This window comes from Dermochelys coriacea, chromosome 15 (genome assembly GCF_009764565.3).
Source record: "Dermochelys coriacea isolate rDerCor1 chromosome 15, rDerCor1.pri.v4, whole genome shotgun sequence".
NCBI lineage: Eukaryota > Metazoa > Chordata > Testudines > Dermochelyidae > Dermochelys > Dermochelys coriacea.
In genome coordinates, this window is record NC_050082.1 from 29,686,636 (window position 1) to 29,714,098 (window position 27,463).

The 27,463-nt window shown below is 41.1% G+C and overlaps 1 protein-coding gene across 19 annotated transcripts in view; it reads right to left on the reverse strand.

The window, feature by feature from the left end:
• GIT2 (GIT ArfGAP 2) overlaps window positions 1-27,463 on the reverse strand; it is a 52,343-nt gene that overhangs the window by 24,359 nt on the left and 521 nt on the right. For 6 of the 19 annotated variants that reach the window (XM_038372906.2, XM_038372911.2, XM_038372919.2 and 3 more), the window contains exons 2-14: window positions 20,560-20,693; window positions 18,111-18,223; window positions 16,949-17,054; window positions 16,178-16,264; window positions 15,893-16,023; window positions 14,018-14,112; window positions 12,368-12,413; window positions 11,863-11,868; window positions 5,699-5,750; window positions 3,579-3,651; window positions 3,145-3,242; window positions 2,273-2,384; window positions 897-1,039 (exon numbers count right to left, since the gene is read on the reverse strand). In XM_038372906.2, coding sequence (XP_038228834.1) covers window positions 897-1,039; window positions 2,273-2,384; window positions 3,145-3,242; window positions 3,579-3,651; window positions 5,699-5,750; window positions 11,863-11,868; window positions 12,368-12,413; window positions 14,018-14,112; window positions 15,893-16,023; window positions 16,178-16,264; window positions 16,949-17,054; window positions 18,111-18,223; window positions 20,560-20,693 — 1,196 coding nt within the window. The remainder of the gene's footprint in view (window positions 1-896; window positions 1,040-2,272; window positions 2,385-3,144; window positions 3,243-3,578; window positions 3,652-5,698; window positions 5,751-11,862; window positions 11,869-12,367; window positions 12,414-14,017; window positions 14,113-15,892; window positions 16,024-16,177; window positions 16,265-16,948; window positions 17,055-18,110; window positions 18,224-20,559; window positions 20,694-27,463) is intronic. The other 13 variants (XM_038372912.2, XM_043498225.1, XM_043498223.1 and 10 more) reach the window with 5 other exon arrangements.

The following is a 27,463-nucleotide window of genomic DNA, read 5'->3' on the forward strand; positions in this document are numbered from 1 at the left end:
ACAGCCTTCCCTACCCAGTCCTCTCATACAGTTTCACACCCAGACGTGGCCCTTGGGCATGCATGCATGCATAGTTTGCCCACCCCGATCTACTGTAAACAAGCAAAACTGCAATGATTTTAAGATTTCCAAAACTGACTTCACATGAGTCACCGAGGAAAGTAGCAACAGCACACTTTACACAACTAAAGCTATGGACCATCTCAGAAGAAACCTGGTCTCAATTAATTCTTAGCTCATTTACATGCAATATTAGCAGCTTTGGGATTTCAGACAAGAAAAGGATGGTGTTTAATACAGATTTTGAGAAGTATGCATGGACTACTATTTGATATTCTGGCTCTTATTCACATTAGTTTATGGGTTAGAGCAGGTGAGGAAGCCACGATTCTTATGTTCTATTCCCCGTTCTCTGTCTTATTGCATTATTTTCAGGAATTATTTAATCTCTCAGCATTAGTTTATCCATCTGTACTTGCTATCTCATTGATATGTAGGTGAAATTTAATGTAAAGTATTTTGAGATATTCTGATGAAAGCAGCCAAGTGACATAATACACTAACTGCTGTAGTGCTTTTGTATTTGTGCTATTGGGTCCCTAGTTTGTCTCCAGATAAAATAAATTCTGGAAGGGACTCATTTTTAGAACTGTTTTATTAATGCTTCACTTACAAATGTTTTAAGTCAGATTTCTGATCCTGCACAGTGATTTTATAGAATGTGGGAAGCGACTGTGAAATTGAGTTGAAATAATCATTGAGTCCCTAATCCCATGAACACTTACACATGTGTTTAACTTCACTCACATGAGTTTTCTCAATTGATTTCAACGTAAGCAGGTACGTAAGTATTTGCAAGAACGGGGTTTAATAGCTTACATCCTTACTAAACCTACCTTCTGTCTATTTGCTTTTGCTGCATTTGCTTCCAGATCTGTATCTTCATCCGATGCAACACTGTCATAATCGGGCTGGTCGTTATCCTGACTCTCACTACTATGCTGGCTGTTGATAGCTTTCAATATCAGTTCCACATTTTCTATAAACAAAAATAAGTTAAATTAAGGATTTGTATGCAGAAATTGGTTTATGTTGTTTAATAATATCAGAAGAGAACTTCAAGCAGACTAAAAGAAAATATGAGGAGAAATGGAGTACTTGTGGCACCTTAGAGACTAACATTTATTTGAGCATAAGCTTTCGTGAGCTACAGCTCACTTCATCAGATGCACTCAGTGAATGCTGTAGCTCATGAAAGCTTATACTCAAATAAATTTGTTAGTCTCTAAGGTACCACAAGTACTCCTTTTCTTTTTGCGAATACAGACTAACACGGCTGCTCCTGTGAAACATGAGAAGAAATGTTAGGACAAAAAAAAAAAAATCTTGTTTCTAAACAGAAAAAGAAAAATATTAAGTTAGCGTCATCTAGTGTGACTGGATCATTGCCTAGAACAGCCAAATCTACAGTAGCAGTGACAGATTAATTCTGCAGTCTTCAATTTTATTCCTTTCACCTCCTTGAAGTATTGAGGCAACTTCAACTAACTAAGGAGAATTAAGGTTTACGAGCTAACTTAAACACTTCACACTGTGAATAAAATAAGGTACAAAATAGAATGAGATTGCCAACACATATACATATACATTCAGTTGGGTAATTCAGGGAAATTGTATTGTATTAAATGGTTGTACTCCTTGATATCAGCAAACTTCAGATATGCTCAAACAGCACAGAAAGTGAGCATTTGCAGGCAACCTAACACTTAGCAAGTTCTAAAGCATGTTCAAGTACAGCAGAGTCCCAAATTTAGACAAGCATCCATAAACATAAAACACTGGAATTTTCCCAACTACCAGTCAAATGATTGTTGGGAATATAGTTATAGAATTTCTGGTCTCCAAAGACTTAGGAAGCCACCTAGAGAATTCCACAGAATGCTGTTCTATTCCATCAGAAAGGACACTTCTGGGTTGTGTACATGTCTCAAGTCCATTTTGTTAGGAATATCACCTTTAATATTCAAGTCTTCTATAATTAAGCATTACTCTTGAGCTCAAATGTGCTGTCATCAGCAAACACTACTGGCCTCTTTACATCCATCAAATCATACACCCATCGTTTTATAGCAATGACTTTAATCTGTTTACTCATTTCAAAAAATGACCAAGTCACATGAGATACTTCTGGATAATGCAGTGGTATCACTGAAATTACAGGTATACTAATTCAAGTATAGAAGATTAGACAATTAGTCAAAAACATATTCACCTTTAGAGCCAGTGACAGGATTCCCTTGTTGTCTTCGCTTGGCATCACTTAGAATGTCTATAACTAGTGTAGCAAATTCATGGGCATTAAACCGAGCTAGTTTTTGTCTTCCCTAAAACATAGAACAAGATGCAAAAAGTCATACACGGTATCCATTTATGGACATAGCAATTTCTTGGCAAAACAGATGCATAATAACAGTATTTGTGCACCATAATTAAAGCTCTTTGTATTTATATTATAAGCCCATTCTTAGGGTTTTAAAAATGTTATGCAAATATTTGTTTTAATAAAAACTGCATACAAAGGTGACTACCAAGAAGCAATATTAGTGTGTTTACAATAGTTAACTTTTTGTATTAAACATTAATATAGTACTTTATCTTAAAATACATTGGTTGCAAAAAAAACCAAAACAAAAACACACACACAAACCTGAAGGGTCCCCATCTGCTTAATCACACTTCTGTATGTATTTATTTTACTACACACACACACACACACACACACACACACACGTAACACACAAGATTACTGTACATGTAACACACAAGATTACTGTAACAGAAAGATTAGGGAAACAGTGCCTCTATTTTTCCCTACTTTGTTTCATTCAGTTTCATCATTTTCCCTATATGGTAAATTGATTACTCAGTTTCCCCTGCTTTGTGAAAGATTCAAATAAGTGAGAGGAATACGTTAAAAAAAATAGGGAAATGTAACTGTAAAACAAAACACTCAGGGCAGATGTAATATGAAACTATTGTAAACTCTTTTAAGTGGAGTGTCCCTTTCCCCCCAGTTTATTAATGTAATCACTGGAACTACGTTAATAAAATGCTTTTGTAACACTTGCAAACAAGATAACTTACCTGATTCCGTGTTGAAGAATACTCAGGATTTACAGGAAGAAAAGGGACAAGTGTTGTCTCAGTCACCAGTGTACTGTGATTCTGAGTAGCAAGCCAAACTGTTTATAGAGAAAACAGAGCCAGTGTCGGAGCAACTTCACCCCATGAAACATCTACTCATTGAACTAGGTCAGGAGATCATAGGTTCAACACTAAGGTAATCAGAGTCAAAGGAACTGCTTTTTCTGAGAGTTCTCTACTCAGTAAAATAATGAGGAAAACATGTTTTATACCCCAATATAAAACTGAACACTCATTACATGTAGTAGAAACTAAGTACCAATCAACTCAAACACAAAAATTACTTCACCCATAGCATTTACTTGCACTAGCACCTTGGGTGCAACAGTATTTCAAGTTTTAACTACATATAGATTCCAGAAAGCCTTATTCACCTGCATCCGTTTCCCTCCTGTCAACTTCATCATATACGTCCATGGCAAGTTCTTCAAATAAGTGGTTACTTAGCTAAAAACAATAGTGAAGTGATTAAGGATTAGGTAACAATAAATCAACCCCCCAAAATCTCTTATGCTGCAGAAAGCACATGTGCATGTCTGTACTCAAGAGACAATCTGGTACTTTTGCAGTCAAGGAAGCAAGCTGACTGACTGCCAGAGTGAAGCTGTTCAATCTCCAAAGCAGCTTCAAAGCCTGCTGGGTGCTCACTCTAGACCAGCGCTTCTCATATTATATAGATTGGGACCCCAAAGTGGGTCACAACTCCATTTTAATGGGGTTGCCAGGGCTGGCATTAGACTTGCTGGGGCCCGGGGCTGGACCCCCACTGCCTGGTTCTGAAGCCCAAGCCCCACTGCCTGGTGCTGAAGCCGAAGCCCGAGGGCTTCAGCCCTGGGCAGCGGAGCTCAGGTTACAGGCACCCCCACTGGGGCTGAAGCCCTTTAGCTTTGCTGCCTCCCCTACCCCCAGCAGGGCTCAGGCCTCAGTCATCCTTCCTGGGATCATATAATAATTTTTGTTATCAGAAGGGGGTCGCAGTGCAATGAAGTTTGAGAACTCCTGCTCTAGACAGATGAGCCCTGTTCTGCAACCAGTCAGTACAGATAAAGGAAAACTGACTTTTTCCTTGATCCCATGAGAGTTCAACCCTTCCAATAATAAATATATTGGGGGAGGAGAGAGGGAGGTATTTCTATGATTAAGTGAGCAGAGCAGGCTTAAGTAGTGATTACTTGTTCCAGAATTTATTCCTAATGTGAACAGTTCAAGAGAGATGCTTATGTCAGGAAGGAGAGACTCGATGAGGCATCTGAGATTGTGTAAACCCAGGTGTCTCAGGGTTATTCTAGTATTTTTAATTCAGGTAGAGGGACTGTGGGACTTCACAGTGGCCAGTAATATAAATTGCTAATTAAAAACTGTAAAAAAATGCATGAGTGAATGCAGCCCTACTTCCTTCCCCCAATACAAGACAAAGAGGTCAACTTAACATCTTTCCTGGGATCTGACTTCATTTACAAAGAAACTAAGAAATCCCAGCCCAAGTCACCCCACTTTCCAAGGCATGGCTGCTCCTAAGCCTCCTCCCAGGGCTGTTTGGCTTAAGACCTTCTCTAGCCAAAGAGTTACTCCCAACCTTATGCCCAGGGTGGAGTTAACAACAGCTACAATGAGTCATCAAGAGTACATCTACATTTACTTGCAGGGTTGTAATGCCTGCTAACGGAGTGGGTTTAAAAGTGGAGATAGGGTTTAATTTTGGAGGATCTGTGTTTGGCTGAAATTTTTTTCCCTATACTGCATCTTATTCTCCAGACTTATTGCCCAGTTTAATCAGAAGTTTCACTGCCATCACTATAATCTTTGCAGAAACCACCACATTGCTGCATAAGAGGATGCTACAAAAGTCATCCTTCCCCAATTTACTTTCATCCCCTGAAGAAAAGTCAGACTGAAATAGTTGAAAATTCTCTCTTTGGAGGGAACACTGATGGTATTATAGAGCAGGTCCAATAAATTCTCAACCTGTCTTAAGCAGGAAATTGATTTGGGAAGTTTTTTTTTTTTTAAAAAAAGGATACTAGATGAACTAGTATTAAAAGCAGTTGTATCAAGCAAACACTAATACAGCTATTCTTACTTCTCAAAAAGTTAAAGGCAAATAAAACAACATTTGAGCATGCAGTGTATGTATGGAACACATGAAGGCATGAGATAATATAAAATTAAAGGTCATTAGTTTGAGATAACATTATTAATGAGAGGCAGAATCACAGATCTTACTTGAAGTTTATTTGTGTTTAGGAAGAACTGCATCTCCCATCCACCAGCAGATATTGAGGTTTTTATTTCCCCCTCATGCCTTTTTTGGTCTCCTTCCATGTTCTCCTTTGAATGTATTAGTTAATATGGAAGTGATATTTGTATAGGCAGGAACTAATGAAAACCACACTGCATTATAGTCAGTAACAACTTGGGAGATGAAATACAGAAGTTTGCCATATTACTAAGACTACATGTGGCATAGCACAGGTTAAGTAGATGCTTTACTTACAGACTGAAGTTTCTTCTTAGCTGCTTTTGCCAATTCAGACAAATCTAGACTGCTATGAAAACAAGAAGTGATCACTATATCTACAACAATGAAGAGGTCAGTATGAACAGCAATTCTTTATTGCTTAGTTTCTCCATAAAAAGTCAGTTCGGTTTCATTTGACACTTCTTGGAATGTTACAAAGACTACACATTTTTTCCAAAAACTCTAAGGGCTTGTTTACACATGAAAATTAATCCAGAATAAGGCAGAGTGTAAATTTAAGGCAGATTAACCATTCCTGATTTTCTCCATGTGCAGATGCTCTTATTCTAGAGAGCACATCCACACATGGATTTAGATCAGGAATGTAGAAAAGCCCTAAGAGTTTAACTTACATTTCAGGTACATGTATGCAATGTTGTTATACCTATGTTGGTCCCAGGATATTAAAGATACAAGGTGGGTGTGATATCTTTTATAGGACCAACTTCTGTTAGTGAGAGAGAAGCTTTTGAGCTACACAAAGCTCTTCTTCGGGTCTGGGAAAGGCACTCCGAGCATCACAGCTAAATACAAGATGGAACAGATAGTTTAGCATAAGTACTTAGCACATATTGTAAGGCAGTGTTTCTCAATCTTTTTGATACCAGGCACCAGCTGGTTCCTTCCTAAGTTGTGTCAGGGAGATCTCACGGACTGGTTGTTGAGAAACACTGTTCTAAGTGACCATTCAAGGAGAAATGGTCCGTTACCACCCCGGTGGTCATAGGACAAAAAAAAGGGGGGGCGGCTAGTGGGTTACAGGTGGTTATAAGCAGCCATAAATCCAGTGTCTTTTTTAAAAGATGATTCAGTTTCTAGCAAAGTTATGAATTTAAGGTCCCAGGCTCCTCTTTTGAGAGCATTGTGCAGGTTTCCTTTGAGAATGCAGATTGACAGGTCAGATACAGAGGGTTTGCTTTGTGACAAGTTTTCACCCACAGGTGATGGGGTGTTTTATCTTTTATCATTTTTCTGTGAGAGTTAATTTGAGAGCATAGTGATTGTCTGGTTTCACCACATACCTGTGATTGGCGCATTTAGTGCACTGGATGAGGTACATCACGTGTTGAGATAGGCATGTGCAGGATACATGGATCTTGAAAGGTACGTTGTAGGAGGACACTGATCATTGTAGCAATGAAGCTATTGGACACAGGTTTTGCATCTGTTGTTCTGGCAAGGCCTGGTGCTACTCTGAGTTGGTGTGTCCGGGTCTGTGGGGAGCCTGCTTCTGATGATGAGGTTGGAGAGGTTGAGGGGTTGTTTGAAGGTCAGAAGAAGGGTTCAAGAAAGATTTCTTTCAAGATAGGATCCCCATCAAGTGTGGGTTGTACTACTTTGATGATACCCTGTTTGGGTTCCAGTGTGGGGTTGAAGGTGACAACTAGACGTGTGGTTGGAGTAGGTTTTGTTTTATTTCTGTATTGAAACGGGTTCTCTTGGGATGTTTGGGCGGCCTGTTCCATGATGTGATTTACTTCTCTGGTAGATCATCCTTCTTTAGTGAAGATGGTTTTGAGTATGTTAAGGTGTATATCCCGGACTGTGATATCCGAGTGCCTGGCTGTAAGGAACAGATTTCTTGGTGTGTTTGGGGTGGTTATTATGAAGGTCAGTATGGTTGTCCTTGGGTTTCTTGTACATAGTTGTTCCAGGACACACAGAATGAAGTGGCTATTAAAATTCTAAATGGCAATCCTGCACATCTAAAGAGGCAGAATGTGTTATAGGACACAAATGCACCTAGAGAGAAGTTTAAAAATAAATACTCTTCTGACCATGCCCTAAAAACAATGTCCAGTCAACTAATGAACAGCTGTAATAAACCCACAAGTATTATTTTACTTGATTAGTGGTAAAGGTGGAGACCACCAGGTGGATAAATGTGTTAAAGCACTAAGGCCTCATCTCAAAGTCACCCACAAAATGTTATGTATTGTATTGTATACAAAATTGTATTGTACTAACTATGAAGCAATCCTCTGCTATTAGCTTCCTGTCTCAAGATTGACACACAAATTGCAAAAACTTTGTGGTTAGAACAAAAACAGAACTTAATGTGGAAACTCCAGACCCAGAAAGTCAAATTGTGAGCCCACTGTATTACTGGGTGTAATCCCCCCAGCACAGACACAAAATCCTTTCAGTAGAACTTCTTCCAAGGAACTTTGTGAAGGAAAGACTCAAATAAGGTAGTTTGATAGAAGGCTCTGGGTAAGTTCCTGAAAGCAATTATCTTAGATGAGGATAAAGAGGAAGAAATGCCCAATGGAGAGGGCATTATACCGCAATGAGAGACCCAAGTTCTACTACAGGCCGTATGACCTGATGTGATCTTTAACAAATCACTTCACCTCTCTTTGCCTCAGTTTCACCCTACGTAAAATGGGGCTTGATGGGGAATTTCTTACAAATAGTTGCCTTTCCGCTAGCAGTATCTCCCACAATTGTTTATGTCTGGGCTGCTCTCCTTTCTCTGTAGCTCATGGAAGCCAATCAGAGTTTTGGAGCCACACAGCCATGCCCGCCTCAGCTTCTGCTTGCTTGCAGATGAGTTATTTCCAAGCTGTAAAACTTGCATAACATCAACAAAAAAATAAATATTACAGAGATAATGAACTATGTACATGACCAAAGAAGATGGTTGTATGGTAATGATTCCACTTAATATCTGATCTTCAACTCATGAGCCATCCAGGATGGATACAATTGTGAGAAATACTGCTAGCGGAAAGAAAATTATTGGTAAGAAATTTCCCGCTCTGCAGCCCAGCGTCTCCCACAATTCCGGATGTCTGGGAAGAATGTTATAGGAAAAAGGTCAGAAAAAGGAAAATGGTATCCATCCCCATCTATAATATTTGCTCAAAGGGCAAAATATTTTCTGGTCCCCCACCTGCTGCACCTTCCTGCCAAAGGAGGCCTCTGCAGAGGACAGGAAGTCCAGCTAGTAGTGCTTAATAAAGATGGGAGTATTTGACCAGCATTACAAATTTCTGCTGTGGAGGCACTAACTCTTTCTGGCCATGAGGTCACCAGGAATCACATGGAGCATGCTGTAACATTCTGGAACTGGAACCTCCGATGCTTTTTTTGCTTCCACAATGCAGTCTAATCCCCTACCAATAGAGATATGAAAGCTCCGAGTCCTTGCATGGAAGGATACAAACATGGCACCTGATCTCCTTGTGGACTGTTTAAGGCAAATTATCAGAGCCCTTCTGACATCTAAGGTGTCCCACCTCTCTGTGGTGGGATGCTGTGGCCTTGGACAGAATAAAGGTAGAACCAGCTCTTGGGAACCATGGAAAGAAGAGTTCACCTTCGGGACCTATGATTCTGGAATTCTGAGCAGCACCTTGTCCTCATGAAACATGCAGCAAAGTTCCTGCATAGAGAGCACTGCCAGCTCCAGTGCTTGCCTGGTGGACATGATGGCCTCCAAAACAAGTTTTGATGGACAAATAAAATGCTGACACTGACATCAGTGGTTTGAAGGGTTTGTGAGGGCCCTCAATTCAAGTGGCAAGTCCCACTTGGGAAAAAGAGTTCTAACTGCCAGAGTGTCTAACTGCACTTCCCTAAGGAATCTAGCTACCTGGGGGTTCTTTGCCAGAGAACCTGTGGATCCTGAAAACATCACACTACTAAAGGCAGACACCTGAGAAGTAATTGTGTTGGGTTGGAGACCTGTGTCAAAAACTTCTTGGAGAAAACCCAAGATAGCCAGAATTCCTGGATTTCTTGGGTTTGCTTCATGTTCTTGGCACCAGATGCAAAACTTGGTCCAGACAGAGGAGTATGGTTTCAAGGTTAATACTCCTGAAAGAAGTGTTCTGATGACTTTGGAGGACAGACTCAATGATACTAGTGCTTCCCTTTCAATAGCCAGGCTGTTCGATACAGCTAATTCAGGTCCAGATAAAGCAGAAGGACCTTATGGGAGGATGTCCTGTCCCATTGTGAGCTGTAGCAGCAGTCCTAATTTCAGCCCTAACAAGTCCCAAAACCAGGATCTCCTCATCCCATGTGGGTTTATCAATATTATTGTTGCCCGTTCTCATTTTATTTTCTTGACCATCTTCCCTAATAATTGAAAGTGTGGAAATGCATAGAGCAGACCCTTTAGCTATCAGTGCAACAGGGTATTTGTTTCCATGGATATGGGGTCCACTTCCCTGGTACAGTGCTCTAGTCTCTTCACATTCACATGGTTCACAAATAAGTTGGTTGATGGCAGGCCGAATGATCATACGATTAACTGTAAGACATGCTAATTCAGGTCCTACTTGTTCATCTTGTGCCCGTTGAGCCAGTCCGCCTTCTGGTTCAGGTCTCTCTTTATGTGAGCTGCCTTGAGGGAGAAGAGAGATTGCTCCATCCACTGCATGATTTGCTTTGCTTCAGCATGTAGTGCTGGGCTTCTTGTTCCCCCTTAATTGTTCTTGTAAGTGACTGATCATATTGTCTGACACTCAGGACATGCTTCCTCTCTAGGCTGAACTGGATCCTTTGTAGGGTCAGCTTGAGCATTTTTAGTTCTAGAAGGTTTATGGTGTGGGTTCTTTCCTCCAGGTTCCAATGCCATGAGCTATTTGAGACCCCAGATGTGCTCCTCAGCCCTCCAGGCTGGTATTGGTTATGAGGATCAGGGGATCTAGAAAGCATATAGGCATGCCATTTGCAGACACTGCCCTGGGCTGACCATCATGTGCCAGAACTCTCCCTTGATTTTTCATAAGTTTTGGGGAGTGGTCCTGTACCTTTAAGATGAAGTCTTGAAGTCACTGGATATGCGATTGTGCCCATGGAGTGATCCCTATGCAGGAGGCCTAGCAGTTGAAGACTCTGTGCAATCAGGGCCTACTGCAGCTTCAAAACAATGGGAGGAGTTCTTGAATTTTCTGGAACCTCTCTAGAGATGGAGATATCCTTGATACCGAGGCCTCTATGTCCACACCCAAGTGAGTTATTTGGTTGGATGCAATCAAAGAGGGTTGTTGTTTTTTTGATGTTGATAAAGCCATGCACCTGCAGGACATTCAAGGTCAGGGATGTAGCTGTGTGTGCTGGGGAACGAGCTCTAATTAAGATGTCATCCAGGAAGGGGCACAGGTGGCTCTCCTGTGACCTGAACCTGACTGTGATTACCACCCACATCTTCATAAAGACCTGAGGACAAGCTAAATTGGGAAGGAGGGAGGGTATTTATGAGCCCTATTGCTTTTCCCATGGTGCTCAGGATCCTTTTAGGACTCGGGGGGGAAAGAAGAGATCTGTGATCCCCACAAGCCTGCCCTCTGTTTTCCAGAGGTCCCTTGGAACTTACTCCCTGAGTTGGCTGACTAGGGTCCACCTCATCCATGGAGCCTCTCCCTGTTCTGCGCAGACTCCTGGTCCATTTTTCCAAGGTTGTAGTTGCAGCTGTTCCAGTGAGAAGGGGACCCCACATGCCTCTCCGACTCATAGCCCCAGGACCTAACATTTGGGAAGGAAGACTGGATGCAGGCTGGGCACAACTCAAAGTCTGTCGAGCCTGGGAGGGCAGTATCACAGATGGAGCACCTTTCAGATTTCATTTGGTGTTTTTCAGGCTGTTCTGCCATACCTCAAAGGTTCAGAGGAGGAAGCAGGCAAGTACTGCATCTGAGGCTCTGGAGGCATTCCAATACCTGGCTAAAAAATTGGCTCAGAGGCTGGGTGGGGGAAATTGAGGAGGGGAAACGATTGCTCACCCCTGTGCCAGATTTTGTCAAAAAAGTCTCCCTAAGGGCAGATGTGAAGGCAGGAGCTGTAAAAACTGTACACATACTGCCATGGAGATAGAGAAAGGAAGGTAACAAGAACTGAGGGGGGGTAACCTGATCACTCGGCTCCAAAACTCCACCTCAGTGAGCTGCAGAGAGAGGAAAGCAGCCCAGGTGTCCAGAATGTGAGATGCTGGGCTGTAGAAACTCACCTTGCTCTGTAAAGTGCTTTGAGAGTTATGGATGAGGAGTCCTACATAAGAGCTAAGTATTACTATTAATGGAAAAAGATCCTACTGCACCATAAAGTATTGTACAAAACTATATTCATCACCTGTATTTGTTCATTCATTAGTGTGTTTGCAAAGTAACTAAAGTCAGTTGTTTACTTACAGCCGTCTTATTTCCAATTGCACAGCAATAAAAGAAAAATATATGGACTTTGTTATGATATGTTAACACTTTATATTTCTTTTAGACAAACATGACCTTTACATTCCTAACTTCTTACCACTAGCACAGCCAACACTACAAAGAAGTTTACTAGAAAATACACCATTTTCCTGCAAATATAAGTCTTACAGTGCTGTATCAGGATACAAGTTCAAGAGTAATTACTGATATTATCAATCAAGTTTGCTTTCCAACATTACTTGTGCATTTTCTTTCACATACCTAACTAAATGATGAATTTCACATCCTTTTACTTTTCTCCTTTTCCTCAAATTCTAAAGTACTAAAGCAGAAAAGCTCATATGATGGACCAAATGTGTTAAAAAAGGAATAAACACAGTGTAGTGACTAGACAGTTGAAATATTTCAAAAGAAAATACAAAAATTTAAAGAACCAATTATTTGATATTTATTCAAATACATGCTATTCAATCAGCAGTCTTACCTGTCTGCCATTTGAGGTATAATAAAGTGTTGTCCATTTTTGTGATCTGAAACAGAGTTAAGCTAAATGTTAAAATATTTAGGATGTGTTTCAAACAATCACTGCTACTGGCCTACATTTCTCAGTTTTATTAGACTATATAACATGCTTGTTTGGCTACTAGACTGTTTAAAGTCACAGACCTTAGTTCTGCAAGCTGCAGAAAGGGAATCTGCATTTAGCAGATTCAGGATGATTGGCCTCCCCACATTAGGTTCCCTCCTAATCCCCAATAGTCAGAGTGTCTTAAACCCTGAAGCAGAAGGCTTCCACCAAAATTTGTTAGCATTAACTAACAATGTAAGATAGTCTTGTTATCCATGTAAATATCCAATCCTTTTGTGACATATACTAAGACTCGGACATCAATGACATTCTGTGATAAGAAGTTCCACAGTTTAATTATGTGTTTGAAAAAGTATCTTTTTGCCATGTTTTGATTTCACTAAACGTCCCCTTGCTTTTGGATTGTGAGACAGAGAATAGAAGCTCAAAATCTACTTTCTTCAGACCATTCATTATTTTATATACTTTCATCATGTCTCCTCTTATTCATCTCCTTTCTAAAGTAAACAATCCCAATCTCTGATATTTTTCCTTGCCCCTAATAATTTGTCACCCTTCGCTGAGTAACCTCTAATCCTGCAACATCCATTTTGAGATAGGGTGACCAGTACTACAGAATATAGGTGAAGCACACCATTTATTTATATAAAGGCATTATATTTTCCATGTTATTCTCCATCCCATTCCTTATGTATCCTTGGATCACATTTTTTGACCACAGGTTGAGCAGAGGTCTTCACTGAGCTGTCTACAATGACAGTCGGGTCCCTTTCCTGAGTCGATAGTTAATTTAGAGCTGTGAAAGGCGTACAAGTAGTTTAAGTTTTTCATTCTAATGTGCATTATTTTGTGTTCATCAACACTGAACTTCATTTGCCAGTGTGTTGCCCATTCATGTAGATTGGTTGGGCCCTTCTGAAGTTCTTTAGTTCTTTCTGGACTTGACTAACCTGAATAACTGTCATCTGAAAATTTTGCTACCTCACTGTTCACCCACTTATCCAGATTGTTAATATATTGAACACCCCTGGAGCCAGCACAAAAGTGGGATACACCCTCGTAACCTCTTGCCATGACGAAAACTGACCATTTATTCCTACTCTGTCTCCTGTGTCTTAGCCAGCTGTGGGAACATGCTGCATCTCACTCCATGAGTAGTTTCTTTCATAGCCTTCGGTGGCTCTTACGCAGATTCTATCACTTAGTCACCCAGTGCCTTGTGACCCTATAACCCTACCAGTCAGAGCATGGGGAATTGGAGACAGAATGTATGTTTTGTCACAACAAAAAGGAGATTTTAGTTTACCATTTTGTCTAGCAACACAAAAATTTAATTCAAATTTTAATTCTACCATCTCTAATTTAAGTCACTAACATTTCCTTTGCTGTTCTATGATTTCATGCCTATTTTTAAAAGGCTTGATAATTTTTAAAAAATGATCTAATGGAGCTAGTGTTATCAATAACATGGGTGTCATTCTTTTTAGTTTGTATATTCAAATAATCACTATTTGAAAAACACTGATTTAGTTTTTTTGTACTCACCTGGTTTCCTGCCACAGAGATAGAATGCTAGTCTGTCAGTAAGTTCATACTGTATTTCTATAAGGCGCTCTGCCAATTCATGGTGCCCTCCTTGTCTATTAGACAAGAATCAGAAAATGGCATTAATTTATGCTTCACTGGCTATAAAATGTAAAGGTTCAAAAATTGCTCAGAAAAGATTAAATTTAGCATTGTGAATATAACATCAGATCACTTCTACGTTTTCAATTTAGTATGTGTTTGAGATTTTTTCCAAAGGATGTCAGAATCGCAAGAGACTCTTCAGAAGAAAATACTAAAAGGGAATTAGACTTCTCTCATCTGTTCAAAATGAGTTACTGAGTACTTTGGAATACCTTTGCTTATCTACCTGCTAGAGAAGCTAATTAACAATTTATCCAAAACAGGCAGAATAGTCTTTTCTGAGCAGTTTTTGAGATGGTAAACCAACCATGTCCAGTTTAGTATTGGAATGACAGCAGTGGCAACAACTCTGATACATGGTATCAGATTCCCACAGAAGACCTGTTCTGTCCTCAGTGTCTCCTGTGATGGGACAAGGCCAGATGGCTATAGAAAAGTAGTGGGAAATAGATATTAGCTCCAGGCTAAACAAATCCCTGGTACCAGGATAAGTGAAATGGCAGCTGCTCCAGGTCAATTAAGACACCTGGGGCCAATTAAGAACTTTCCAGAAGGCAGGGAGATGGCTAGCTTGATTGGGATACCTGAAGCCAATCAGGGGCTGGCTGAAACTAGTTAAAAGCCTCCCAGTCAGTCAGGTGGGGGTGCATGTCAGGAGCTGTGGGAGGAAGTTGTGTGGTTGGAGAAGCTGAGTAGTACTCGCCATATCAGGCACAAGGAAGGAGGCCCTGAGGTAAGGGTGAAGTGGAGCTTGAGGAAGTGAGGGCTGCTGTGGAGGAAGTAGCCCAGGGAATTGTACGTCATGTTTCTAAAAGGTCAGCTACTATAGCTGATACTATTAGGGTCCCTGGGCTGGAGCCCTGAGTAGAGGGTGGGCCTGGGCTCCTCTCACCTTTGCCCCCTGATTAATCACTGAGACTGGGAGACAACAGAGACTGTGCAAGGAAGGATAATGTCTTCTCACCTCCCCTGCTGGCTTATGATGAAAATGGCTCAGTGGACTGTGACCATTGTCTCTAGAGAGAGAAGGGTTACGTGGAGGGTCACAGTAAGCCTCTGAGGCTAGCGAAATCTGACAGGAAACGCAGGACACACGGAGGCAAGGACAGAGCTTTGTCACACTCCTTATACACCAGTTCCAAACCAATAAATAAATCCAAGCACTGAGATTACACGACTTCTGAATCTTGCTGCTACTGGAATGGTTTTGAAGACAGCCTTAGCTTGGTAGCTTGTCTGTAATTTTATATACACAATGCATGTTAAGTCTTGCTACAGTAATACAAATAATGTATTATTTGAGACCTGGTTACTTAGATGTCCATCTTCCTTTGCCATATTGTTGCACTTGAAATCATACAGGCACTCAGGCCGCTGGAGCTCCCTTGACGCAAAAGAGAGGAAGCTGCCTGCAGTGTGATCTTTGCTAGGGAATTTGGAATGGAGTCCCCACCAGTCCTAGAGAGCCATTTAGCTGGTAGGGCAAAGCCCTTCTGAGACCCTGCAAGGCCAATCCGCTCTCTTAGGCATTTGAAAAGAGATGGGTTGAAGACTGGAGATATTTTATTTGTTCTATGTGCATTTACTTTATCCTGGGAAAAACACTCATTTGAGATTTAATTGTGAAATTAAATGTCCATCAGGATATCCAGAGAACCTGGGAAAGGGGATCATTTATGATTTTATTTTAAAAAAATAAAGACAAAAAATCAAAACATCAAAACCATTTACCTTGCATAGTCAACTGGATTTTTTCCACTGGAGTCTTGTGTGCCCGGGTCAGCACCATAGACTGCCAACAACTCTGCCTGTAAAATCTGTCCTGCTTTGGCAGCAACATGAAGCGGGGTGTTTCCTTTCTCCTAAAAAGTCATTAAAAACCACACATGCTTATGTTCAATCGGCAGATCTGAATACGTGACTGATATAAAATGTATGACAGCTGAAACCAACATAAATATAATGACAGACTAAGAATTGATCTAACACCAAGCTAATAAAAAAAGGTTTTCATACAGGATGAAAAAAGTTGGCCTGAGCTCCTAGAGAGAGTAATCTCAAGCATGTCTCCAGATTCCCTGTCCTCACACTGGAATGGAGTTGCTGAAAAACAAAAAGGACTGTCTGTTAAAAGTCTGGATATACAAAGACAATGAGTCAAAGTCATCTTCACTCTATTAGGAACAGATATTAAAAAAAACTAGCTATAGCCTAGTAAATATTTTACTTTCCAACAGTTTCTAGTAAGATGGATCAGTTAACTTGAGGCCTGTGATTCTCTAACATCCACACAACTTCTGTTAGTGCCAATCAGACAGCTGAAAAATATTTCCCTTCAAGGTTAAGTCTGAATGCTTAATACATTTATATACACAAAAATGCAGTATCATGGAGATACTAGTTATCTTTCATTTATAATCAAAAAGAAAAGGAGTACTTGTGGCACCTTAGAGACTAACAAATTTATTAGAGCATAAGCTTTCGTGAGCTACAGCTCACTTCATCGGATGCATTTGGTGGAAAAAAAAATTGATTTTTTTTCCACCAAATGCATCCGATGAAGTGAGCTGTAGCTCACGAAAGCTTATGCTCTAATAAATTTGTTAGTCTCTAAGGTGCCACAAGTACTCCTTTTCCTTTTGCAAATACAGACTAACACGGCTGCTACTCTGAAACCATTTATAATCAAACTCACTCAAGTCTGCTCAGGTATCAGTCTTACAGTATCTGGTGACAACTGCAAGCTGTTTTGTTCCAGCCCACAAACTGCAAGAAAGCAATACTTACCTTACTAAGGTCCTTGGCAGTAACACTGTCGTCTTCTCGGCATGGCAAGCGATGAACAAATGCTAACATTTGATATTTAGCTCTAATGAATTCCGCTTTGTTGGGACTGTAAGAAGAAATCAAAGCAAGGGAGTTGCAAAATAAATGTTGGCTTTGTATAAATAAAATTAAAGCACATAGCATATTTCAATACAGAATGCCAATAGATTTGAGAGAGTAAGGCACTAGGAAATATTTTCATCTGGTACACAATTCAATCCAGATTTTAAATTCTCTATTGAAGGGTATTGTATTGAAAGTTGGGTCAAAATAATGAGAGCTAGTAGTGAAATTATCTCCCCCTCCCAGTGAAATTTTTTGATAAAAATGAAAATGTAATTTTCTTCAACAAAAAAATTTGTTTTTTTTGGGGGGGGGGGGGGCTAGAGTTCGTAGAAAAACTGAAAATGCTTCAGTTTTCAGACAACCCTTAGAATTCTGGCAAAAATTGAGATTTTTGGTGAAAATTTCTGAACAACTCTAAAAGTAATAAAGTTACTTCACTATTTTCAGTTATCCTGCTTATAAGCTAAAGACCTGTCCTGAAATATTATGAAAACCCTCAGCTTCTATTGATTTCACTGAAAGCTGCTGGTGCTCAGCACCTCTCAGGATCAACAATTTAAACAAATATACACAGTCAGATAAGAAACTATGCTTTTAAAACTAATTAGCTGAGCTTCTGAAAGAAAATACTGATAAAGAAATGGATAAGATGACATCTGAGGCATGTAAGAGAAGATTAAAAAAATCAATATCCAACAATTGGGACCACAGATGATACATTAATACTATTGATGCACATGATGCAAGAGAATGAAAAGATCCCTTCACTAAAGCTTTTGTTTCAAAGACTATGCTGAAATGAGTGATCTTCAAGGATACTTCAGAGAATATTTAACATCTCTGCTGTGAGCACACATCAGGTGTTAAGTCAGTGAATAAAGACTGGGTTTTGTCAGATTTATTCACATCAGCAATACTCTTCAATGTCCTTGATAAGACTTGATACAAGATCAGGTTTTTACTCATCTGTTACTTCCTTTCTCACAACTAGTCAAAATAGGTACATTTTTACAAAGGGGCTCCTGAAGACACAGAACTTTATAAACACTCTACTTACTGCACTTTATCCTGTGGGTTAGCTTTGCGCCTTCCGCTCATAACAGATGCGGGGTCCAGCAAAGAATGTTCCCATATGGAATTAGCACCATTATTATACAGTGTTTCAACCATCTGAAACCCAAAATGTGTGCAACAGGCATTAAATATTTTACTACTATCTACACAGGCAGAGCTGCTTACAGATGATATTTCACAAGTGGAGAGCATTTTTATGCTACTCCAGAAAGTTGCCAAGGAAAAAGGGGGTTTTTTTGGACTTTTTTTTATAATATTAAAAGGCAGCTGGTGTCAAACCTTATTTTGTTAAAGAGAGGATTAGGATGATGTTCTTTTGTCTATACTTTCCATTATAAATTTTAGATTGTACATGTCCCAAAGCCCGGTTAGCTTGCTGCAGCTCTTCTTGTTTTCAGTAGGAGCCTCCCCCTCAATTTGCATTCAAGAAGAGACTCATCATGTATGTTTACCTATCCTATTCATTTTATTGTTGTATGGCACCTGGAATACCTTGGGATGGGCCTTAAAAATAAGTAGTTTCACAAATTATATTGCAAGCAGGGAAGGCAGCATTTATTTACCTGAGGTAGGCATCTAATGCTGCTTTAAATTGCATCAGTATAAGTAGATCCACAGCTTTACATCTGGGGACTGAAGATTTTGTTCTCCCAAAGAGACCCAAACTCAGCTGTGAAGGAGAGATGGGCAGAATTCCTGGGGAGATCAGTCAACCAGTTACATACCATGAAACTGGCACATTATCCACTTGCCTTGCCCCCCCCAGGTTCTTTGTTTTGCTGTAGGAATATAGATTAAGAGGCACCTGGTTGTCTCCTCAGATCTCCCTATTGCATAGGAACTGAAAGCATGGGTGGCTTCTCCCCACTTTGGCTGGGAGTGATCTTTTTTAGGGTGTGCAGGTGAGACACATATGGCATGGTTTCTCCCCAGCTGTGGATCTTCTGCTGCTAAAAGCAGCAGCTGCCTGTCTCAAGAAGAGTGTTCTCTTCTGCACTTATGAAGCAGCACCAGAGCACAGAGCAGAGAGGTAGTATGCATTTTGGGGTGGGGAAAGGGAGACAGACACATACAATCTAAAAACTTATTTTTAAAATAAAACAAAATTTGCCTGAATCTTAACCTAACCCTCACTTTTTAAAAATTTCATACATTTACATAGTGAAAGTATTAGAATACAGACATGCTACAAAGTAACATCTCACTTTTTAAGTTACTCATCTAGAAGGCTTTGGTTTGTGGTTTTTGTTTTTTAGAAAAACATGGACAGGCTCACATGGAGGTAAATGAAAATGGTAACACTTGCATGTTTATGTGCCCTAGATGGAATGTTGGATCTATTCATGTGTGACCAGATTCCTGTACTGAGCAAGAATAGCTCTTTTAAATTAACTCGGAGAAAGCCTTTGTTTTGGGAATAAATGTTCACAGGCACATATTTGTATACTCATCCGACAATCAGTGCACATGCCAGTATATATTCTGACCTAGAACTGCTACAATATGCAAAACACAAAGAAATGGAAAATCATGCAATTTTTACTCATTGTTAACTGGCCTGCAGATGCCAGTTATCATTGCTACAAGTGCAGATGGTCCACAAACTCACCCACACACACTATTGCTTGCTCTGCACTTAAAAGTTCGGTCGACATAGCTACATGGGTCAAGGTGCAAAAAGCTGAATGATGTAGCCATGCCAATGTAGCCCCCAGTGTAGATACAACCATGTCAACAGAAGAACACTTCTGTTGACATAGCTACTACTGTTCAGGAAGGTGTTCCTACATCAGTGGAAAAATCTCTTCCACCAATGTAGGCTACAACTACAATACTGGGGTATGCCAGCATAGCTGTGGTGATGTAGCTATGCTAGTAGAATCTCCATAGTGTAGACATACCCTCAAGTAAATGTAAGCTTTGAAAGAGCAAAGTAACTTCTCAAGAAGGCTTCATTAAAACAGCTATCAAAGGAACTTTTAGGCTTCCCAAAATAGAGAACATGTGAGAAAGAAGAAATGAAAGCAGAATGGGCAGGCACTTAGAATTAGATTCTCCTAAACAGCCACAGCAACAGACCTCATCAGTAGCTCGGGGGGGGGGGGGAGGGAGGAGGGGAAAGGCTCCTTACAACCTGACAACTTGAGTAGAAGTGGATTCACTGCAGTACTCTGGTTGGATAGACAGAGAAAAGTTAACTCAAAACCAAGGGAATTTTAACTACATCTCAGGCTCTGAATTTGCCCTAAATGCAAGTTTAAAATGTGGAGTTAACACCGAATAATCTATTACAGCAATGTAACAGAAACCAAGAAACCTATTTTAAAAATGAGCTTAATGAAGCAACCCTCCCCACCAGAAAGTTTAGTAATTAAAATTCTCTAAGAACTGTATTCTCCGATTCTCATCGGAAAGCAATCCTCAGCTTTTACCTGCAGCAACGTTGGAGGCCATGGTGTGTGTTTAAGATGCCTCACTTGAGAGATATGACGTCCTAGACTCCGATGAACACTACAGCATTCATCACAAATCAGAATTCCCCTGTTTACTGATGCCCAACAGGGGTCTGGAAAAGAGAAGCAAGTATATTTATTATAATATGGGCATCACCATGGGCCAGTTGTTAAGGCACAGGACTTGGAATCAGGTGTCAAGTTCTATTCCTCGATCTACCACCACTTACTTGCTATATGAACTTGGGCAAGTCACAAACTCCCTGGGTCTCAAGATGCTGGGGGAAATATGGGTCCTGTGGTTAGACACTGAACTGGGACTCAGGAGATCTGGGTTCTGTTTCAAGTCCTGACATTGACTTGCTGTGGGATCTTGAGGAAAAAACCCCACTTACTCTGAGCTGTTTCCCCATCTATAAAATGAGGACAATACTTCCCTTCCTCAATAGGGGTGTTATGAGGTTAGATTCATTACAGTTCATGAGGTGTTCAGATACTACAGTGAGGAATGCCATAGAAAAGCCTATAATTATTAAATGTGTCAGTTTTCCTGTCTGTAAAATAGGATTAATGATACATATCCCATCTTTGTGAAGGGCCTGGAAGTCTCTAAATGAAATACACTATATAAACGATAAGTATTGTGTTTATTGCTCAAAGTTTTAAGTCCTGCCTTGTTAGATCTGCCGTGTGTTCTTATTTAATATACAAAGAGGCACTATTTTTGTAAGACAGAAGAGCAAGATATAGCTATGTTCATTTCAACAACAACAAAAAAAAAATCACATGCCACATTGACACAATTCCTTACAATGCTACTTCTACACTAAGCCAGTAATCATCTAATGTTCTAGCACAGCATGTTACAATTAACAGTTCCCCAGAGTAAGACTAAGTAAAAGACTTCTAGGCAGGTCAATGAGATATGTTCAGTGTTCTATGGAATGATTTTGACCATCATGAGAAGTCACAATGCCCTAGGGCAGGGACTGGCAACCGATGGCACGCGAGCCGATTTTTAATGTCACACTGCTTCCTGCCAGGTGTCAGCCGCTGGCCCCACTCACCCCGCTGCCAAACCCAGGCTGGGACCCCAGCAGACAGCAGCGTGCCACTAAAAATCCTGCCCACCCCGGCCTGCTCTTCTCTGCGCCTGCCCCTGCGGGGGCAGGGTAAAGAAGCTTGGTCCTGCCGGCTGCTGCTGCAGGCATGCTGGGTTCCTGCCCCTCCTCCCTGCTGCCAATCAGCTGATAGCCCTTGCAAGGGAAGGGGTGCTGCTCTGGGGAAGAGACAGAAAAGAGCTGGGGACGGGGCGGTGGGGGGTGGAATCGGGGCATATTCCCTCCAGCCCCCTGCCGTGAGCCACTCTGGGCAGGGGGCTAGGAGCACCCCCACAACCCTAGACCACACCCCCAGCCCTGACCCCTGCACCCCCCATACATACCCAGCCCCACTCCGAGTACCAAATGGGAGCTCCTGCACCCCCACCCACCCATTCCCACCTGCACCCCTCACACCAAATGGGAACTGCCTAGGCAAGTGCTCCACACCCAAACCTCCTGCCCCAACCCTGAGCCCCCTCCCTCATTCTAGCTCCTGACTAGACCCTACACCCCAACCCCCAGCCCTGTGCTCAGTGCACTCCCACCCTCAGCTCAGTGCAGAGAGAGAGAGAGAAAGAGAGAATGGGCTAGAACCAGGGAGAAGGTAGGTACCTATGTGGGCAGGCCAGGATCCCAGACTGGAAGCCAGCGGACAGAATCCCAGACCGACAACAAGCTGAGTGGCAGCGGACTGAGCCGCTCAGCCCACTGCTGGTCTGGGGTCCCGTTGCTGGCCCCACTCAGCCTGCTGCTGGTCTGGGGTTCTGGCTGCTGGCCCCTGGCCAGCCGGGGTCCTGGCTGCAGGCCCCACTCAGCCTGCCGCTGGCCTAGGTGAACGGAACCCCAGGCTGGCAGTGGGCTGAGCAGGCCGGTGGCATAAGATCAGCATTTTAATTTAGTTTTAAATGAAACTTCTTAAACATTTTGAAAACCTTGTTTACATACAACAATGGTTTAGTTATATAATATATAGACTTAGAGACCCTTCTAAAAAACATTAAAATGTATGACTGGCACATGAAACCTTAAATTAAAAAGTGAATAAATGAAGACTCGGTATGCCACTTCTTAAAGGTTGCCGACCACTGCCCTAGGGTATTATGCTGCCATTCTAGTACGTGAGAAAAACCAGACAAAAGTGTATCACCGGAATCTTTACCCACATACGAAAGGTACAGGTCACTTGACTTCTTTAGAGACCATATTGGAATACAGTACAGGAGTTTCAATAACTCATTTCCCAATCTAGAACCCTTACTTCTGAAGTTGCAATTCCTATTTTTATAATTTATTATTGGCTTATGGTAGCGCCCTACTACGTGCCAGGCACTTTCAAGTCAGACAAGAAACAATGGGCCCATGCCCTGAAGGGCTCACAAACTAACTGACAGACAGACACACACACACAGAGGTTAGGGAGAAATGGGAAATGCACACTTTTTTACTGAATGTACATGTCGCTCTCTTGAAGTGGATTATGTATTTTATATAGCATCTTTAGGATCACATGAAACAAATTGCAATTTAACCTGAGGTCAGAGATGCTGTTTCCTTTTAGTGGTAGCTCAAGCAAGATAAGTTTAGTAAGACCAATACAATTATTTACAGTTTAGCTAGTTTCACCACTAAAAATAAAGCGGTGTCAAGTTTTAAAGAAAGACTACACCCCAGGACATGCGCCAATGGGATTCTTCACTTACACCACTTTTTCTAGATTATGATGTTTAAACAAGGTGTTTGTCTTAACAGTAAATCCATCTGGTCAGGGACAAAACTCAAAAAGAAGGTAATATTATGATGACCCGTGTTATTTAGCTAATTCATGCCAGTTAATCTACAGGCTCACTCAATATAATTAGAACTAAACAACAAACTAAGCTTTTTGATGCCAGCATTCACTTCAACATAAATCAGCAAAAACTGCAATATATTTTTAAGTACTGAATATCTAAACAGACCATGTCAATTCTTAATGTTTTTCCTCTCTTCAGATAGATTAGAAGTTTCCAAAATTTAAAGTCCCCCTTTATTATGTTCACAAAGTTTGTTTTTTAATCTAAAACAATCTTGCTTTTTATTTAAGCTTGGCTACTGTACTGCTATTTCCAAGTATTTTCAGACTCAAGTATTTAAGGCTCCGTTTCAGATAGTAAGAAGTTTCAAAAGATCAAAAGCCAGCAAGCAGACGAGAACACGGTCAGCTTTCAGAGAATTAATATTCTATCAACTATATAGAAACAAGTTTTTGCTCAAAACAACAAGGGCTATAAAATGTAAACAGTTTAAAGAGAAAAGTAAACGCGAGTATGTAGTTTCCTACAGCTATCCTCATCTGAACATCACTACAGCTTATATTGATAGAATATTTCATATGTGGACACTTCAAAGCAGTGTACACACTAAAGAAAATATACCCACCGCACCTTAGACAGATGTTATAATATCTGTGTAACTGGAGAACATTTTTAACAGGGTATAGTTTACTGTACAAAGACCACGTACATTCTGCTTGCCGACTATAGTAACTATTCTTATTGCTGTTGCACGCAAAGGACACAATCAATTTCAGGCACTGTAACAACACATGGCAGGAGACTATCCCTGCCCCAAAGAGCCTGCCATCTGATTTGAAACAAAATATTGCAAGTGGAAGTAACAAGAGGGAAGAGTACAAGAGTAATGATACTGAGAAGATAGTAGCCTTGCTGAATAGTTCAGAGAGGACATTCTATGCATGAGCAGCAGTGTAGACAAAAGCACACAGAAGCTTGTGGCAGATGATGACAAATAGGCATTTAAGGTCTTGAGTCATTGGTAGAGTGTACGGAGTGAAGTGATAAGAACAGAGTTAAAATAAGATACAGTGGAAAACAGGAAAGTCAATGGAAGGATTCACAGGGGATTGACACAATCGAAGTGATAGGCCAAGATGATGATCTTAGCTTAGACCACGGAGAAGATGGATATAATCATTAAGCCATGAGATGCTAAGGGTCTAAATGAGAGTTATCAACATGGACTAAAGAAAAATGTTTGATTTCGTAAAGTGTTTGGGGAGGAAGCAGCAGAAGGACTTAGACAATGCCTGGATGTGTTAGGCAAGGAAGCAGGAGGCATCAAAGAAGCCCCCAAAATTACAGGTCTGAGTGACAGGGAGGATAATGAGTTCTGACTGAGTGTGTGGGAGTGGAGGTGGAAAAGGAAAGGAAAGAGCTAACGAGTTTCATTACAGTCAGAATTGCACTAGTTTAACTAAAGATGCAGTTTTAAACAGATTTAGACAGACTGTGCAAAAAAGTGCACGAACTCTTAATTCAATTTAAACCTGCCTTACAGGGGTCAGACTGGATCACAGTGAACCCTTCTGGCCTTATAAACTATCATCTTCATCAGATTTAGTTAAACTCAAGTGGCTTGGAGGACAGCGATGTGAATGTGGGGTTGGAAATGGTGAGTTAAACTAAATGGATATAAACCAGGTTTAAAAATTGAATTTATTAGTGCAAAATCCTGTGCATACACTGTTTAACTGAATCATTTTTTAAACAAAGTTAAACTGGTGAAACTGTATATAGACAACACCTAGTTTTAGCCACAGTTAAGTTCACGTTGCTGGCAAGATGTTCAAGGAAGCCAGAGAGATAGGTCAAAATATGCTTTTGCAGGCTAAGTTGCAGGCTAAGTTTGAAAAGTTAATTTATAAAATAATACAAAATAGGAAGTATAATGGTAAAGCATATATGAAATCACATTATGTCAAAGAAGAACAAAATACTTGCACTTTGCTATAGAATGCAAAGTATTATTATTATTATTAAGGCATTTAAGAATCTAGAATTAACAATTATTAAGTACATCAAGAGAAAGGCAAGCCAGGAAAAAAATAATCCTTTACTTTTTGTCTAAATTAACTGTGGTAGTAACTCCAATACATTCTGCAGTGGTGACAATTTACTCCAGAATGTTTAATACACTTAAGCAGCACAAATGAAGCTTTGTAATAGAATCCTGGTGCACCTGACAGTTTAGCAGATGTGTGTGAGAGAGACGTTAACCATTTGACAGGTTCCAGAGTAGCAGCCGTGTTAGTCTGTATTCGCAAAAAGAAAAGGAGTACTTGTGGCACCTTAGAGACTAACGAATTTATTAGAGCATAAGCTTTCGTGAGCTACAGCTCACGAAAAAAAAATGCATCCGATGAAGTGAGCTGTAGCTCACGAAAGCTTATGCTCTAATAAATTTGTTCGTCTCTAAGGTGCCACAAGTCCTCCTTTTCTTTTTGTTAACCATTTGGTATCAGGTAGGGAAAAGCTGTGCAAATTAATTCTGGAATCCTCATTCACATTGTTGAAAAATTCAGTACAGGTAAACCCCAAATCTGGTCACTCGAGACTCATTTCTGTATCTTAATAAAAAAAAAAAGGGAGTTTCTGTATTTTTATTTGCTTTGTTTTTACACACACACAAAGCCCTAATTTTAGTAAGGTTGTTAACATCCATGAGGCCAGTGTGGCTCTACAAGGGTTCTTTAATAATCTAAAAATCAAAAAGGAATCCTACAAACAGTAAAAAGATGGACAAATTGCTAAGGAGGAGTATAAAAGAATAGCATAAGCATGTAGAGACAAAATCAGAAAGGCTGAGGCACAAAATGAGCTAGACTTTGCAAGGGACATGTCAAATAAAAAGCAATAAGTGGTTCTTTCTGTTGCTCCTAATGCATTTAAAGACAAAGGAAAGTGTAGGTCCTCTATTTAGAGGGGAAGGAGAGCTTATAATTGATGACATCATGAAGGCCAAGGTGTTTAATACCTATTTTGCTTCAGTCTGCACTAAAAAGGTTAAGGGTGACCAGATACTTGCAACTTCAATTGCTTTTAATTTTTTTTGGGGGTGGGGGGGAGGGGGACAGAGGGGAGGGTAAGTGAATAACTAGTTTAATGTTTCTCTCAAGTCTGGGTGATGTACTGCCAGAACAACCGTAATACTTTGCACTTCTACCATGTCATCCCTTCATCCCACAACTTAAAACTCATTGCAGATCTTGAGGAGTTAAGCCCATGGATACTCAAGAGGTAGAAAAGCATTATTATTCCCATTTCACAGGGGCACAGAGAGGGGAAGTGACACAGACTGATCGAGTTAGCAGAACCCACATCCATTGATTTCTAGCGGTGTGACTTGGCCAGATGGCCCTTACCCAAACGAGAAACTGTTTAAAACCATTTTCAGTCTACAGATGAGTTATCAGAAACCATTCCCGAAACCCTCTTGTTTCTGTTCGTCTATATCAATATTTATACTCCAATAGTGCTCAGAGAGCCCAATTATTGTGCCCTACACTCCATGGACTGGAAGACACAGACCTCGCCCACAACACACCAGAAGGATTTCAAAAGCCCACGGCCACAGGAGAAGACACGCCCCGGACTAGCCGCGACCACGCTGGGCGGCCTTTGTCAGGCCCGGCCACGGTCTCCGAACAGGGGCCCCGAGCCTGGCTCGGGGCTGGGGGCGGGGAGGATGCCAGGGCGCTGCCGAGCACAGCGGGGACACCGGGCCCCGGAAGCGGGGGGCGCCCCGGCCCCGGCCCCGGCCCCGGCCCCGACCCTCCTGTCAGCGAAGCTGGTTTCGTGGCGGCGGGGCAGCAGCTGTCACTGGCTGAGCGCGCTCGGCTCGGCTCGGCTCGGCTCCGGCGCCACTTCTGCGCCGAGCTTCCTGTTTGCGCCGCGCAGCCAGGGCGGCTTTTCCGCTCGCACCCCGGGGGCGCCCGGCGGGGG